Raw genomic sequence first — 13,527 nt, forward strand, 5'->3', positions numbered from 1 at the left:
TGTGACCTTGGGCATAAATGCTTTATTGAGAACTTGGCTTTCTCTGACAGCAAACCCAGAGTCTCCTCCCCAGTCTGAGAACCGCCCAGCCCTGCCTGGTGGTGGGTGGTGGGCATGGGTCTTCATTCCTCTTGGGACAGGGAGCGGGGAGCTACTTGGATCTACAAGAGCTTCCTCATGGACTCTTCGCTGCAGGGAAGTGACCATTTCCTCTGAGGCCTGTTTGAGTGACCTGAACTATGCAAGGAGTGTTCCCCCCAGCCCCACCACAGGGTGCCTCCCCCTGCTGACAGTGACCCAAGTGACACCACCCCAGACAGTGACAAACTCAGTCACTTACTCTGTTAGTAACATTGCCCATCTCATAACAGGATCCCACAATGACCTCTTCCCGACTAACGTCCCCTGCTGATAACTCGACTCCTGATAATTACTCCGGCCGGTGGCATCCTTCCCTGCTCTGCAGAGCTGTGATCTCATCCCCATGGGCATCCCTCGCTCGCCGCTCACAGCCCAGCCACGACTTCATCCTGTGGTTTTCATCCACGTCTGGCCATAGGTCAGCACGTGGGAGGAAGCGTTTCTAACAGTCTCAGTCTGTCCGCTCTTCTCTGTGTCTGCCCAGCCACACCTCCTTCACAGGCATCTCCCACCCTGAGTCCTTGCAGGAGGTCATCATTGCAAACATGGTGCAGCCTACTCACATTCTCCTTTCTCCTCTTTTGGTGTCACTTGTCATTCTCTGCAGAATCTCCCCCTTGGGAGAATGCTTATGCCAAAAAGTTGGGGCTCAGTGCTGGGATTGCCAAAAGCACTGAGCAGCTCCCCAAACAATCCGGGCTGTTGTTTTCCCTCTTCCACCCGTTCCTCCATTGTCCACCTTCGCCCTGCCTCAGCAGACTGGCTATTCAACTACTTGACAGTCTGGACAACATACATTTTTCATCCATTTAGTTTTTCCAGTGTGCATTGTTAGGCGAACCTCTTGGGGAATCATCGTTCTCATTAAGGGATTCCTGTCATATGCCGGGGCCAGAACTACTTACCCCATTAGTACCTTACCCTGCTAGTTAACTATCCCACCTAGTTATATTCCTGCCAGTAACTGATTACCCTAGTAATATATTTCTGACTAGTAATGCTACCTCATTAGTGAGAACTGAATGTAATACCCCCCTCCCCTACTTGTCAAGTACTGCCATTATCTAATATTTTCAGACCCTACCCCACGAGATGGGGTCTTTATCGGTCTCGGCCCCTTCTAGGTGTCATTGGCCTGCATCCATCGATCCCTCGTGTGCTTGGCTTCGGTCGCCCCACCTTGTGTGGGAGGGCCCCCTGGGGTCACCGAGGTCTCCGTTCCAGCCTCGTCTGGGGGTGCTGCTTGTTAAGCCTGGGAAGTTAGTAAGATAAGTGCTGTGCAGAGTTTTTTGTTCCCAGGTCCTTGCTGGTCCAGGGACATGGGGCTGAGCCATTGCCCCAGAGTCAGATTCACTGAATCTCCCCTTGCTCATGGGCCCCATTTTCCACTTTCAGCTCTTGTCCGTGGCAGGAGAGGGTGCGGGCTCGAGGGCTGGTCTAAGCTATAAAAATAGAATCTGAGTTTACCTGCACCCCCTCCCCCAGTAAGACAAAGCAGAGTGTACCTAGACGTATAGGAAGGGGTCGCTTGGGAGGGTGCGGAGGAAGGGGGGCTGAGCTTGAATCTCATCTCTGTGCTTAGCTTACTGTGTGACCCATGGGCGTGTAGCTTAACCTTTCTGGGCCTTGAACTTACTCACAGGTGAGATGGACCAGACTGTCTTGTCCAGCCTTAGCATTCTATGATTCTGTGGGTGGGGAGGGGGATTAGGACACTGGGGAGCCTCCCCTGCTCTTTCCCTGAGCAGTGGGGATAACTTGCAGTTTACCCCAACCAGGCATGAGGAGCACCCTCACCCACCAAACAGACCCTAGTTCCCTCTGCCGCCTCCTTCACTGGACACCCTCCAGCACCTTGTCAGGGGCTGCCTCTTGGTGGGGCTGCCCGCACAGACTCCCTGGGGTGAGTGGTGAGGACAGCGGCCTTGGCCCATCAAGAAGTGGGTGAGGACTCCAGGTTGGCCCGGTAGCACTCTCTCTGTTGATCTTGGAGCCTTGTGCTGTACTTCGGGAAGTCTTCCAAGGTCCCCCTGCCCAGCCCCAGCCCCAGCCCAGGGCATGGAATAAAGGCAGAATTTGGGACGATGGAAGGGATTTTGGAGAGAAGTGGAGTCCAGCCCTGAAAAAGGGGAATGAAGGAACGAGGTGTGGCGGGAAAGGAAGAGAGAGGAGAGTGGAAATGTGGTTAGGGGAGTGGGTCTGAGAAACAAGACCAGAAGAAGGCATTGGGGATTGTGGGAAGGCACAAGGAGAGAGGGCAGAGGTGTGGGCAGATTGGAGAGTTGGGGAGAAGGGGGAACGTGAGAGGTTAAGGGGGAATGAGAGCTGGAGAGGGAGCCAGCCGGGCTGGGGGGTCTCCAGGCTAGGCCTCAGTTGGAGAGGAAGTCGATGGTGGCGCGCACTGTCCGGGAGGTGCTGACGTCCACAGCGGTGACCTTGATCTCCGTGTCTCCAAACTGCATGGAGGCTCGAATCTCCCGGCGAGCCGGAGTCGTTCCGGGAGGAGCAGGGGCCAGCTCGAGGCTGATGGCCCCACACTTGCGCACGCCAGGATCGGTGATGTACTGGACGTCCTCAGCCGCGCAGCAGTAGATATTGATGAGGATACGGTGCTGGCCGGGCCTGGCGGGGCAGTAGCTGCGCTGAACCACCTCTCCCAGGGCCACAGACTGGTCGGCCGCCACGAAACGCTCAAAGACATCCGTGCACCAGCTCTTGCCGTCCTTGACCAGCAGCTTCTCCGGGGGGTGGCGGCCGGCCACGAACTTGTTAAGGACCCCGACTCCGTAGGTGAGCGGCGAACGGCGCACTCGGACCACACCAGGGTCCAGGCCGAACAGCACGGCGCCCTTCAGGATGGTCAAGCCCACGTCCTGAGGGATGATGACCCGCAGGCCTCTGCTGCCAAAGGCCTCTTGCACTGCGTGTTGGAGCACCGCCGACTGCGCAAAGCCCCCCACCAGGAACAAAAACTTCACCCCCTGCACCTCGGGGCGGGCCAGCAGCTCATCTGTGGGGAGAAGAGGAAACCTGAGACCCTGAGCTCCGGCTCTCCCCCCGGCCTCGTCTCTCCTTCCCCTCTGACCAGGCAAAACAGCTAGGGACCTTCCAGAGGCTGCGCTTGGGCTCTTGGGGGTTACCCTCTGCTTGCACTGTTTGGACAGTTTGGGAAGGGTTAGTTCTTGGTTCTGGATTCTCCAGAGCCCCCTCCTCTGGCCTGGACTCAAACAGAAAGACTCTGCCTGGTTGGCCAAGGCAACAACACTTTGAAAAATGTTAAGGCAGAATGGGGAATGGTAGTAAAGGAGTAAGGTAGAACGTCAGAGCTGGGTGGGAGGGCCTTAGAACAGGGAATGTCAGGGCTGGTCAGGAGAGGCCTTAGAGCAGGAAATATCAGAGCTGGGGGGGGTCTTAGAACTTGGAATGTCAGGGCTGGGTGGGAGAGCCTTAGAACAGGGAATGTCAGGGTTGGGTGGGAGGGTCTTAGAACAGGGAATGTCAGGGCTGGGTGGGAGAGCCTTAGAACAGGTAATGTCAGGGTTGGGTGGAAGGGTCTTAGAACTTGGAATGTCAGGGCTGGGTGGGAGAGCCTTAGAACAGGGAATGTCAGGGCTGGGTGGGAGGGCCTTAGAACAGGGGATGTCAGGGCTGGGAGGGTTTCTAGGACTAAGAATGTCAGGCTTTAGAATGTAGTATTGGGGAAGGTACCTTAGCAAGAATTATTCTTGCCATTCTTTGTATCCCAGTGCTTGGCACACAGTAGGTGCTTCATAAATGCTAGCTGAGAACTGACTGACTTGGGTCAAAGACTGTTAGATGAGGAAAGAATCTTAGAGTACAAAAGGTCCGATCTGGCAGGGACCTTAGAACACGGGAGGTTCAAGCTGGAAGAACATTAACACAGTAGGTAGGAACAATTCTCAGAACAAAAAAAGTGACATCACCTTAGTGACTCATCCAGTCCAGCCTTGTCCATTTCACTCATCTGAAAACCATCCCAGAGAGTAGGGAAGTGACTTGCCCAAGGTCACATGGCTGGGGGGCCCCCAGGTTTCCTGCATTCCTAAGCCAGTACTATTTCTCCATACTACAATTTCCTTCTGTTTCAGGCCACAAAAGACAAAACCCAATCCCGTTCTGTTTCAAGTCTTTGAGGCCCCTGTCCCCCATCGCCTCCCTTGTCTGGCGTCCCGGGACCTGCCCTCACCAATGTGTTTGATGATCTGGCTGACGGTGGGCTGGAAGAGCTCGTTCATGGCTTCACAGGACATCCTCAGCATCCCCTGGGAGGACCACTTCACAAAGTTCACACTGCAGGGGGGAGGATGAAGACAGAATGAGCCCCAGAGGAGGGTGGGGGAGGGGGATGCCCTTCCCAGTCTGCATGATTCCAGGAGACAGAGGGGGCCCCTCCATCTGGACACCCAGGATGGGCATCACTGAGTCACTTCTTGCCTGTCAAGCAGACACCTTCTAGGGGAGCGTGATGGGGGTGATGGTCAAGTGTCAGAAGGGCGATCCCATAGTCTTCCTCAGTCACCTCCACCCAGTTCTGAGGCCTACCACCTTCCTGCCTGTCACTGGGGATCAGAGAGAGATAGGTCTAGAGCTGAATGGGATCTTAGAGGCCACCCAGCCCAACTCCATTTTACAGAATGATAAACTGAGGCCTCCAGAGGTTATGTGACTTACCCAAGGTCACACATGGGGCAGAGCTGGGGTCTGACCCCATTCCTGATTAAATCCAGCATCCACCCTGCTACTACTTCCTTTCCTTCCCTCTTCTTTCCATACTTTCTGCACATGCCCAATCCTAGCCAGGAGAACATCCCTCTCCCCGTCTGCGCCCAGGGCAAGGAGGCCATGGCCCCACCTGCTTTTGCGCAAGGCCGTCTCCACGTTGTGCCCGCGCTGTTTGCGGTAGAAGTCGATGAAGGAGAAGGGCAGGGAGATGTTGAGGGGACTGGCACGGTGGGGCCCGGCCGTCCGCTTGCGAGCCTCAAAGGCGATGGTCAGGTCCACCCATGCCGCCGGGCGCTTTGTTTTGAAGGTGGTGATGAAGTCGTTGCTGAAGATCCTGCCCAGAAGCTGTTCAAAAGCCAGGTCCACCCCAACTGCTCCATAGGGACCCCCTGAGGAGGGAAGAATCGAGGGGGCTGCTGTCTCCCCAGGGAGAGAGAGACTGATGCAGGCGGCCCCGGGCACAGGAGCCTCTGGTCTGAGAAGGAGGCACAGCCTCTGCCACTAACCCTAACTTAGGCACAGGTCTCATCATGCCACGTCCCCACTCAACAAACTTCGCCGGCTCCCTAGTGCCTTGGTATGGGCCGTCTCTCAGGCCTAGGATGCCCTTACTCTTTGCCTTGTGGACTTCCCGATTCCCTTCCAGCCTCAGCTCAAACACCACCTTCTCCACACAATTCTTTGTGATCCCCAATGCGAGTGTGTCGCCTCCCCAAAGGGCCTTGTATTTGGATATGCACATACACATGCATATGTGTTTACACATGGGCAGGGACTCCTCATTGTTATCCATCAGTGGTGTCCACTTCCTTCTCGAGCTCATTTTGCAGCTGAGGAAAGTGAGGCAAACAGGGTGAAGTGACTTGCCCAGGGTCACAGAACCAGGAAGTGTCGGAGGCTGGATTTGAACTCAGGAAGATGCATCTCCCTGACTCCAGGCCTGACTCTGTGCATTATGGCGCCACCTAGCGGCCTCAGTCCTCTACTAATGAAACCTAAATAGCTAATATACAATTTAAACACATCAATTATATATTAATATATTACCTATATTAATATTAATAGGTAATTATATATTAACATAAGTATATATTGATGTATAATTAATATATCAATAATATTACATGATATATTAATATTATGTAATATCTAATAGAACATATACTAATTCAACAGTTCCTACCCACCATAGAGCATCAGCTCCTTCATTTTTGTCTTTGCATTGCCAGCATCCGGCACAAAGCCTGGAGTTCAGTAGGTGCTTAATAAATGCTAGCTGACTGATTGGCATCAACTTGTTTGCTGGACGAGCTCCACATAGTCCCTGCCCTGAAGGAGTGCCTTGTCTTATTGGGTGAGGAGATGCTCAGGAATGGGGGAATCCCAGAGCCAGGCTGGAGGGGTAGGGCGTTTGGGTGGTCTGTCTGGTGAGGATGTGGCTGCCTGCAGTACAGATCTTGGCCACGAGAGGGCAGTGCGACCAAAGTACTGGTCAGTGCTAGGGAGACTGGATGAATGGGGAAGGGAGGGGGTCATACTTGGCCCTTACCTGAGGCTTTGTAGAGCTCCTTGAGGGTCCCCAAGGGCTGCTCAATCTGGTGCACCGTCAGGTCTATGGTGCCGCCCCCACAATCTGCCACAACGTAGCGGTCACCTGCAGGAAGGGTGTGTCAGGACAGGGTGGACACAAGCACCCATAAACATGCACCTGTGTACAGGCCTGCCTGGAGACACACGTGCAAGTGGGCACAGGCGTACAACATGCAGACACACCAACCTGTGGATGCACACGGGCATTCACACCGACACGGGCGCCATGTTGTTTCTCTCAACATGCTCCCAACCCTGCCTAGAACCAAACCAAATCAAAACAACATTGCCCCCCCCCCCCAGGTCACAGATGGAAGGGACTGCAGAGCCTGAAGTGTCAGAGCTGAGAGAGGAACCTTAGAACACAGAACGTCAGTACTGAGAGGAACCTCAGAATACAGAACGTCAGAGCTGAAAGGATCCTCAGAACACAGAACGTCAGAGCTGAGAGGAACCTCAGAACACAGAAAGTCAGAGCTGAGAGGAACCTCAGAACACAGAGCGTCAGAGCTGAGAGGAACCTCAGAACACAGAGCGTCAGAGCTGAGAGGAACCTCAGAACACAGAGCGTCAGAGCTGAGAGGAACCTCAGAACACAGAGCGTCAGAGCTGAGAAGAACCTTAGAGCACAATGTCAGAGCTGAGAGGAACCTCAGAACATAATGTCAGAACTGAGAGGAACCTCAGAACAAAGAATTTCAGAACTTAGAGGAACCTCAGAACACAGAATGTCAGAGCTGAGAGGAATCTTAGAATACAGAATGCTAGAGCTGGGAGGGGCCTTAGAGCCTGGAATGACAGAACCAAGAGGAACAGAATTAGGCTTAGAGACAGAATTAAGAAGAATGTCAGTGCTGGGAGGGACCTTGGAGACAACACAAACAAAGGCTAACATTTACATGATGGTATCCTGTTTACTAAGTGACAGAGGTATACATACACACAGACACAGACACAGACACCGCCTCCCCTCCCCTCCCACATCACAACCACATTCCTCTATGGGCGCCCCTCTGCCATGTCCGTCTCTTTATCTCTGTTCCCCTAAAGGCTCCTCTGGTTTCTTCCAGTCTCTTCAAAGACCCCCGCTCCTATCCTACATCAGGGTTCTGCAATATAAACATCTCTCCTGCCTGCCTCCAGGCCTCTTCCTCTCCTCATCCCCATTGCCCAGCCTGGGTCTGCGTTCCAATCCTTCTGACCTGTGGACAGGTACAGAGTCACCCCCCACACCCCTGCCCTAGTTCATGGGATCCCAAGTGTCTGAGGTGCCCCCACTCCCACCCCGGTGACTCTCGTGGTTGAGCCTGTGACCCCTGAGAGCCTCCGGGATCTTTATTCTGAGTGAATCCTGCCTCTCCCCAGAGTGGATGGGCAGGTGGATGGACCAGGCTGCTCCTGTCTGAGTGTTGTTGGCCCTCAGGGCAGGTGATCCCCAGCTAGCTGTGGGTGGGGGGGAGGTTGTTTAGTGAGGGATAGTGAAGATGAGGATGGGAGTTTTCTTTTTTTTTGTTTTTGGTGACGCAATTGGGGTTAAGTGACTTGCCCAGGGTCACACAGCTAGTAAGTGTTAAGTGTCTGAGGCCAGATTTGAACTCAGGTACTCCTGACTCCAGGGCCGGTGCTCTATCCATTGCGCCACCTAGCTGCCCGATGGGAGTTTTCTTAGGGGGGATGAAAGGGAGGAGAGAGGGAGGTGTGAGGGTGAAGTCTCACCTGGGGGCAATACATCTAAGGCTGAACCTAACTATTTTCCTCACCTAGTCAACACTTTGGATTTGTTGGTAGAAGCGAACTAAACTGACTGGCTAGTATCTCTGTGCCCACGTGTCTGTGGGCACATGCCCATGTGCCAGGGCGTGTTTGCCTGTGCTTCTGACAGGCCTGGGCTGGTGTGGGCTGAGAACTGAGTTCTATGGTCCCCAGTGCCCCAGTCCTGTGTGTGCATGGAGGGTAGGGTGGCTGGTACCTCCTCCGGCCATGGGACCTCCCAGCCCTTGGTCAGCCCTTTGGCCTCTTCTGCCCTCCTCCCACAGACCCTTCCCCAGCTGGCCCCCTCCTACCTGCCTGCATCTCTGCCCACAGCTCTCCAACACCTGACTCCACCAGGAAGGTGCGGCTATGCCTCGATCTTCGAAGCTGTTCCCTGGCTGGGAAGGAGAGAGCACAAAATGAAAGGGGAGCCCTCTCCCAAATTCCATCCTTGATAGTCGGGGCACTCATTTCAGCAAAATCTTTTAGTGTCCTTGTCGGCACAGCTTGGGGAGTCGCTGTCCTGCTGCGGGAACTGGCGTGGTCAAAAAGGAGGCCGACAAGACCAGTGCTTAAGTCAAAGGAATGAAGCACAAATGGTGGAATCTTGGACCCTGGTGACAGGTGGCCTGTCGACTTAGAGTTCCAAGAGACCTCAGAGTCCTTTGGTCCAACCTCATTCCACAGACGAGGAAACTGAGGCCCAGAGATTCAGTGACTTGCCCATAGTAAGATATTTTGAGGGGCCGGGCCCTTCCCTGTGCTCCCTATTTCACCTTCGTGTGGACTGGTCTGAGAAGCAATCACAGTTGGTCTGATAGCCTCGTTTCAAAATCTCTTCACTAAATACACCCCCCCCAACCAAGTTCTCCCCCCCGCCTCCCGCCACCTTCTCTCTTCCCTACCCTGCTCCATCTCTCTGGGTTGTCCATCCCCACGGCCCCCAAGGACACAACCCTCTATAGAGAAGGGGGCTGGATCTAACAACCTCCAAACTCCCTTCCAGCCCCCAGTCTATGACCCTGCTCCTCTCCTCGCTCCTAGCTTGGGCTTCCTCTCAGGCCAATGACCACCCCCGCCCCATGCTTACTCCTCAGTGGGGCAAGAGGAAGGCCTGTAAGAACAGCCGCTTCCCAGTGCCCTGAGCTTCCTGGTCCTAGCGTCTGCTCTGTGGCTAGTCTACGGTGGGTCCCCTCTTCTGTTTCTAAGATGTTTCCCTGGTCAGGATGGGAATGGGGTCAATACCCCAAGACTGCCCTCAGCCCCAGGGGCCCAACTTCACAGGGTCATTCTAAGGAAAGTGCTCTATAAAGGTGAGTTTTATATGACACATACATATCTATCTATGTATTGATAGATGGATGCATACATAGACCACAGTTCTAAGGAAAGTGCCTTTGGGTTTTTTTTTTGTTTGTTTGGTTGGTTTTTTTGTTTTTGGTGGGACAGTGGGGGTTAAGTGACTTGCCCAGGGTCACACAGCTAGTGTCAAGTGGCCGGATTTGAACTCAGGTCCTCCTGAATCCAGGGCCAGTGCTCTATCCACTGCGCCACCTAGCCACCCCCTGGAAAGTGCTTTATAGATGTGAGTTTTATATGACACGTGTGTGTATGCATGTAGATATAGATAGGTGGATGGCAGATAGGTGGTATGTAGATAGGGTGCCAGCCTCATCTTCCTGAGCTCAAATCCAGCCTCAGACACTTACTGGCTGCGTGACCCTGGGAAAGTCACTTCATCCTGTTTGCCTCAGTTTCTTCATCTGTAAAATGAGCTGGAGAAGAAAATGGTGAACCACTCCAGTATTTTTGCCAACAACAGCAACAAGAAGACAGACAAGTAGATAGATAGATTGTGATTTCATTGGTGGAGGGAGCTCCCATTCAGGAAATTCCCCATAGAAATAAGATACACACGGGACTAATTAGATATAATCAGCAGAGGGAGAGCACTCTCATTGAAGGGGAGTGGCAAAGACTTCTTGAAGAAGTCTTGGATTGAGACTTGAAGGAAGCCAAGAGAGGTAGGAGGCAGAGATGAGGAGCAAAGGTGACCAGTAGGTTCACCCTTTCCAGGTCTGGGGGACAGCTTGTGAAAATGGCCAGAGTTGGGAGATGGGGAGAGAACAACAAAGAGGCCAGTGTCCCTGGATTATACAGCCCATGGTGGGGTGGGAGGTGCGAGAAGTCTGGAAAGGGTCAGGTTATGGAGGGCTTTGCGAGCATGAAATACAATACACAGGGGGCAGCTAGGTGGTACAGTGGATAGAGCACCGGCCCTGGAGTCAGGAGGACCTGAGTTCAAATCCGGCCTCAGACACTTAACACTTACTAGCTGTGTGACCCTAGGCAAGTCACTTAGCCCCAATTGCCTCACCAAAAAAAAAAAAAAAAAAAAAAAAGAAATACAATACACAGGAAACCAAAGAACAGTGAAAATAATAACGGCCTTTTTTCCTCTCCAAGTTCACAGACTCCTTGAAATCCATTTATGCCTCCCAGTTGAGAGCCCTTGCTCTAGAGTTTCCTGGGGCCTTGAGAGATTAAGTAATTTGCCCAGGGTCACACAGCATATGTCAGAGGTTGGGTTTGAACTCAAGTCTTCCTGATTCAGAGGCTGGTTCTCTATTTGTTATTCCATGAGGACTCTGATGAGTTACTGTGTTTTTATGAATAATAAATCAACTTGGTGGTCAGTACCCCACAGAGCCAGCAGGTGGGGCAGGGGAGCTGAGCGCAGCAGAGCATCCACAGCATCCCAGGGCTTTGGAGATTCTCTTTGAGCTTCTTGATTTTATAGAAAGGGCGCTGAGGTTCATTCGAGTGAGATAATTTGCCTCGGGTGCCGGGGGCAGAGGTGGGACCTCCTCCTGCCCACCGCCATCATGCCTCCCTCCCCAGCTGGGCTGTGCAGGCAGGAGCAGGGCATCATGGGAAAGGGTCAAAAAGCAAAACAACACACGAGTGGGGAGAGTCAGTGGAAGTCTCTGCCACTGATTAGAACCTGGTGGTGAAGCTTTGCTCGGACAGTTTGGGATCCCTCCGGAAGTGGTCCCTCCCCTCTCTCTCCCCCAGGGATCTGGGCTCTACACCCACAATCCAAACAGGTGTTCCTGCTATAGGTGGAGTTGGGATGAGTCATGACCTTCCCCTCCCCTTCTCTCAGTCAGCTCTGTCCACCAGGAGGCCAGACCCTCAGGCTGCTTTTCCTTCTGTCCGGGAAAAGGTCATCAGGTTTCTCCATCCCCCTTCCTCACCTGAATTCCCCATGACACAAACTCCAGCGGCCTCGCGTCAGCTGCTGGGGTAAGCGTGCTGGCCTTGGGGTCAAGGCCTGGCTTCCCAGTTCTGCCTCTTACTGGCAGTGGGCCAAGTGACTGCCCTAATAACCGTAATCATAACAGCTAATAGGCTATGGCACTTTAAGGGTTACAGATCTCTGTTTAGATGATCTCACTGGATTCTTACCACAACCCTCTGAGGTTGGTGCTACAGATGTCATCCCCATTTGACAGATAAGGAAACTGAGGCTCAGAGCGGTCATATGGCTTGCCCAGTATCACTTTCCTTCTCTGTCAAATGGGGATAATAACCTTGCTACTTACCTCATAGAGTTGTTGGGAGGGGCAGAGAGTGTTTCTAAAGAGCCACTGTTCAGTTGTATCAGTCATGTCTGACTCTTTGTGACCCCATTTGGGGTTTTCTTGGCAAAGATACTGCTGAGGTTTGCCATTTCCTTCTCCAGCTCATTTTACAGATGAGGAAACTGAGGCAAACAGGGTTGAGCGACTTGCCCAGGGTCACATAGCTAGAGTCTGAGGTCAGATTTGAACTCACAAAGATGAGTCTTCCTGACAGTTCTACCATTCTATCCATTGCACCACCTAGCTAACCCTTTATAAAGAGCTATGGGATCACAAATAGCTCTGGATTTGGAGTCAGAGAATTTGGGTTCAAATCCCAATTCTGTCACTGCCTTCGTGACTCTGAGCAACTCACCTCACTTCCTGTTTTCTGTGGAAACTGGGCTTGAGTCTCTGCTAAATAAAGGGGTTGGACTAGATGACCCATAAGACCCTGCCTTTTTGTGATGTCCACATTCCGTTATCTGACCCCATACAAGGTTGCGACCCACAGTTCAAGAAGATTTGATCTATACAGTCAGTCTATCTATCTATCATCTCTAGATGTTTATTTAGTTTGTCTAGTCATCTCTCTCTTGTTCTCTCTATCCTGTCTATTTATCCATCCATCTTTCTATCTATCCTGTTTATCTATCTATCCATCCATCATTTATCTGTCTATCCTGTTTATAAATCTATGATCCACCCATCCACCCACCCGTCCATCCATCCATCCATCCATCCATCCATCCATCCATCCATCCATCCATCCATCCATCCATCCATCCATCCATCCATCCATCCATCCACCCATCTAGTCTATCTAGTCTGTCTATCTATCTATCTATCTATCTATCTATCTATCTATCTATCTATCTATCTATCTATCTATCTATCTATCTATCTATCATCTATCTATCTATCTATCATCTATCTACCTGTCTGCCTATCTATCTATCTATCTATCTATCTATCTATCTATCTATCTATCTATCTATCTATCTATCTATCTATCTATCTATCTATCTACCTATCTATCTATCTACCTGTCTATCTATCTACCTGTCTATCTATCTACCTGTCTATCTATCTACCTGTCTATCTATCTACCTGTCTGTCTATCTACCTGTCTGTCTATCTACCTGTCTGTCTATCTATCTATCTATCTATCTATCTATCTATCTATCTATCTATCTATCTATCTATCTATCTATCTACCTACCTATCTATCTATCTAACTGTCTGTCTGTCTGTCGGTCGGTCGGTCGGTCTGTCTGTCTGTCTGTCTATCTATCTATCTACCTGTCTTCTATCTATCTATCCATCTGTCTATCTATCTATCCATCTGTCTATCTACCCATCCATCTTATATTTAGAGCTGTGGCTACATTACAGATCATTTATTCTAATTCCCTCACTTTCCAGATATAGAACCTGAAACACAGAAAGGTTGACAGCTACCCAGTTCACACAGGTAGTGAGCAGCAAAGCTATCATCTCCCCATTCTGTACTTGTGTGATTGATTCTTGGAGCCCTAGGGTCCTGCTTTACATTGACTTCTCTTAAATTCCATCTCATTAGTTGTCCCAGTGTTCTGACCTCTCCAGGTCTTTCTGGATCCCACCTCCACCATCGATCATGTTAGCCGGCCCTCCTTGCACCAGCAGACTTGACCAA

The 13,527-nt window shown here is 51.7% G+C and overlaps 1 protein-coding gene across 1 annotated transcript in view; it reads right to left on the minus strand.

Annotated features, from left to right (window-relative positions):
- Positions 1-46: 46 nt before the first annotated feature.
- Positions 47-13,527, minus strand: part of HSPA12B (heat shock protein family A (Hsp70) member 12B) — a 42,976-nt gene continuing 29,495 nt past the window's right edge. Inside the window, exons 9-13 of the mRNA XM_043990208.1 lie at positions 8,538-8,624; positions 6,434-6,538; positions 5,015-5,273; positions 4,349-4,452; positions 47-3,151 (exon numbers count right to left, since the gene is read on the minus strand). Coding sequence (XP_043846143.1) covers positions 2,511-3,151; positions 4,349-4,452; positions 5,015-5,273; positions 6,434-6,538; positions 8,538-8,624 — 1,196 coding nt within the window. The 3' untranslated portion in view covers positions 47-2,510. The remainder of the gene's footprint in view (positions 3,152-4,348; positions 4,453-5,014; positions 5,274-6,433; positions 6,539-8,537; positions 8,625-13,527) is intronic.

Source organism: Dromiciops gliroides, chromosome 2 (genome assembly GCF_019393635.1).
Source record: "Dromiciops gliroides isolate mDroGli1 chromosome 2, mDroGli1.pri, whole genome shotgun sequence".
NCBI lineage: Eukaryota > Metazoa > Chordata > Mammalia > Microbiotheria > Microbiotheriidae > Dromiciops > Dromiciops gliroides.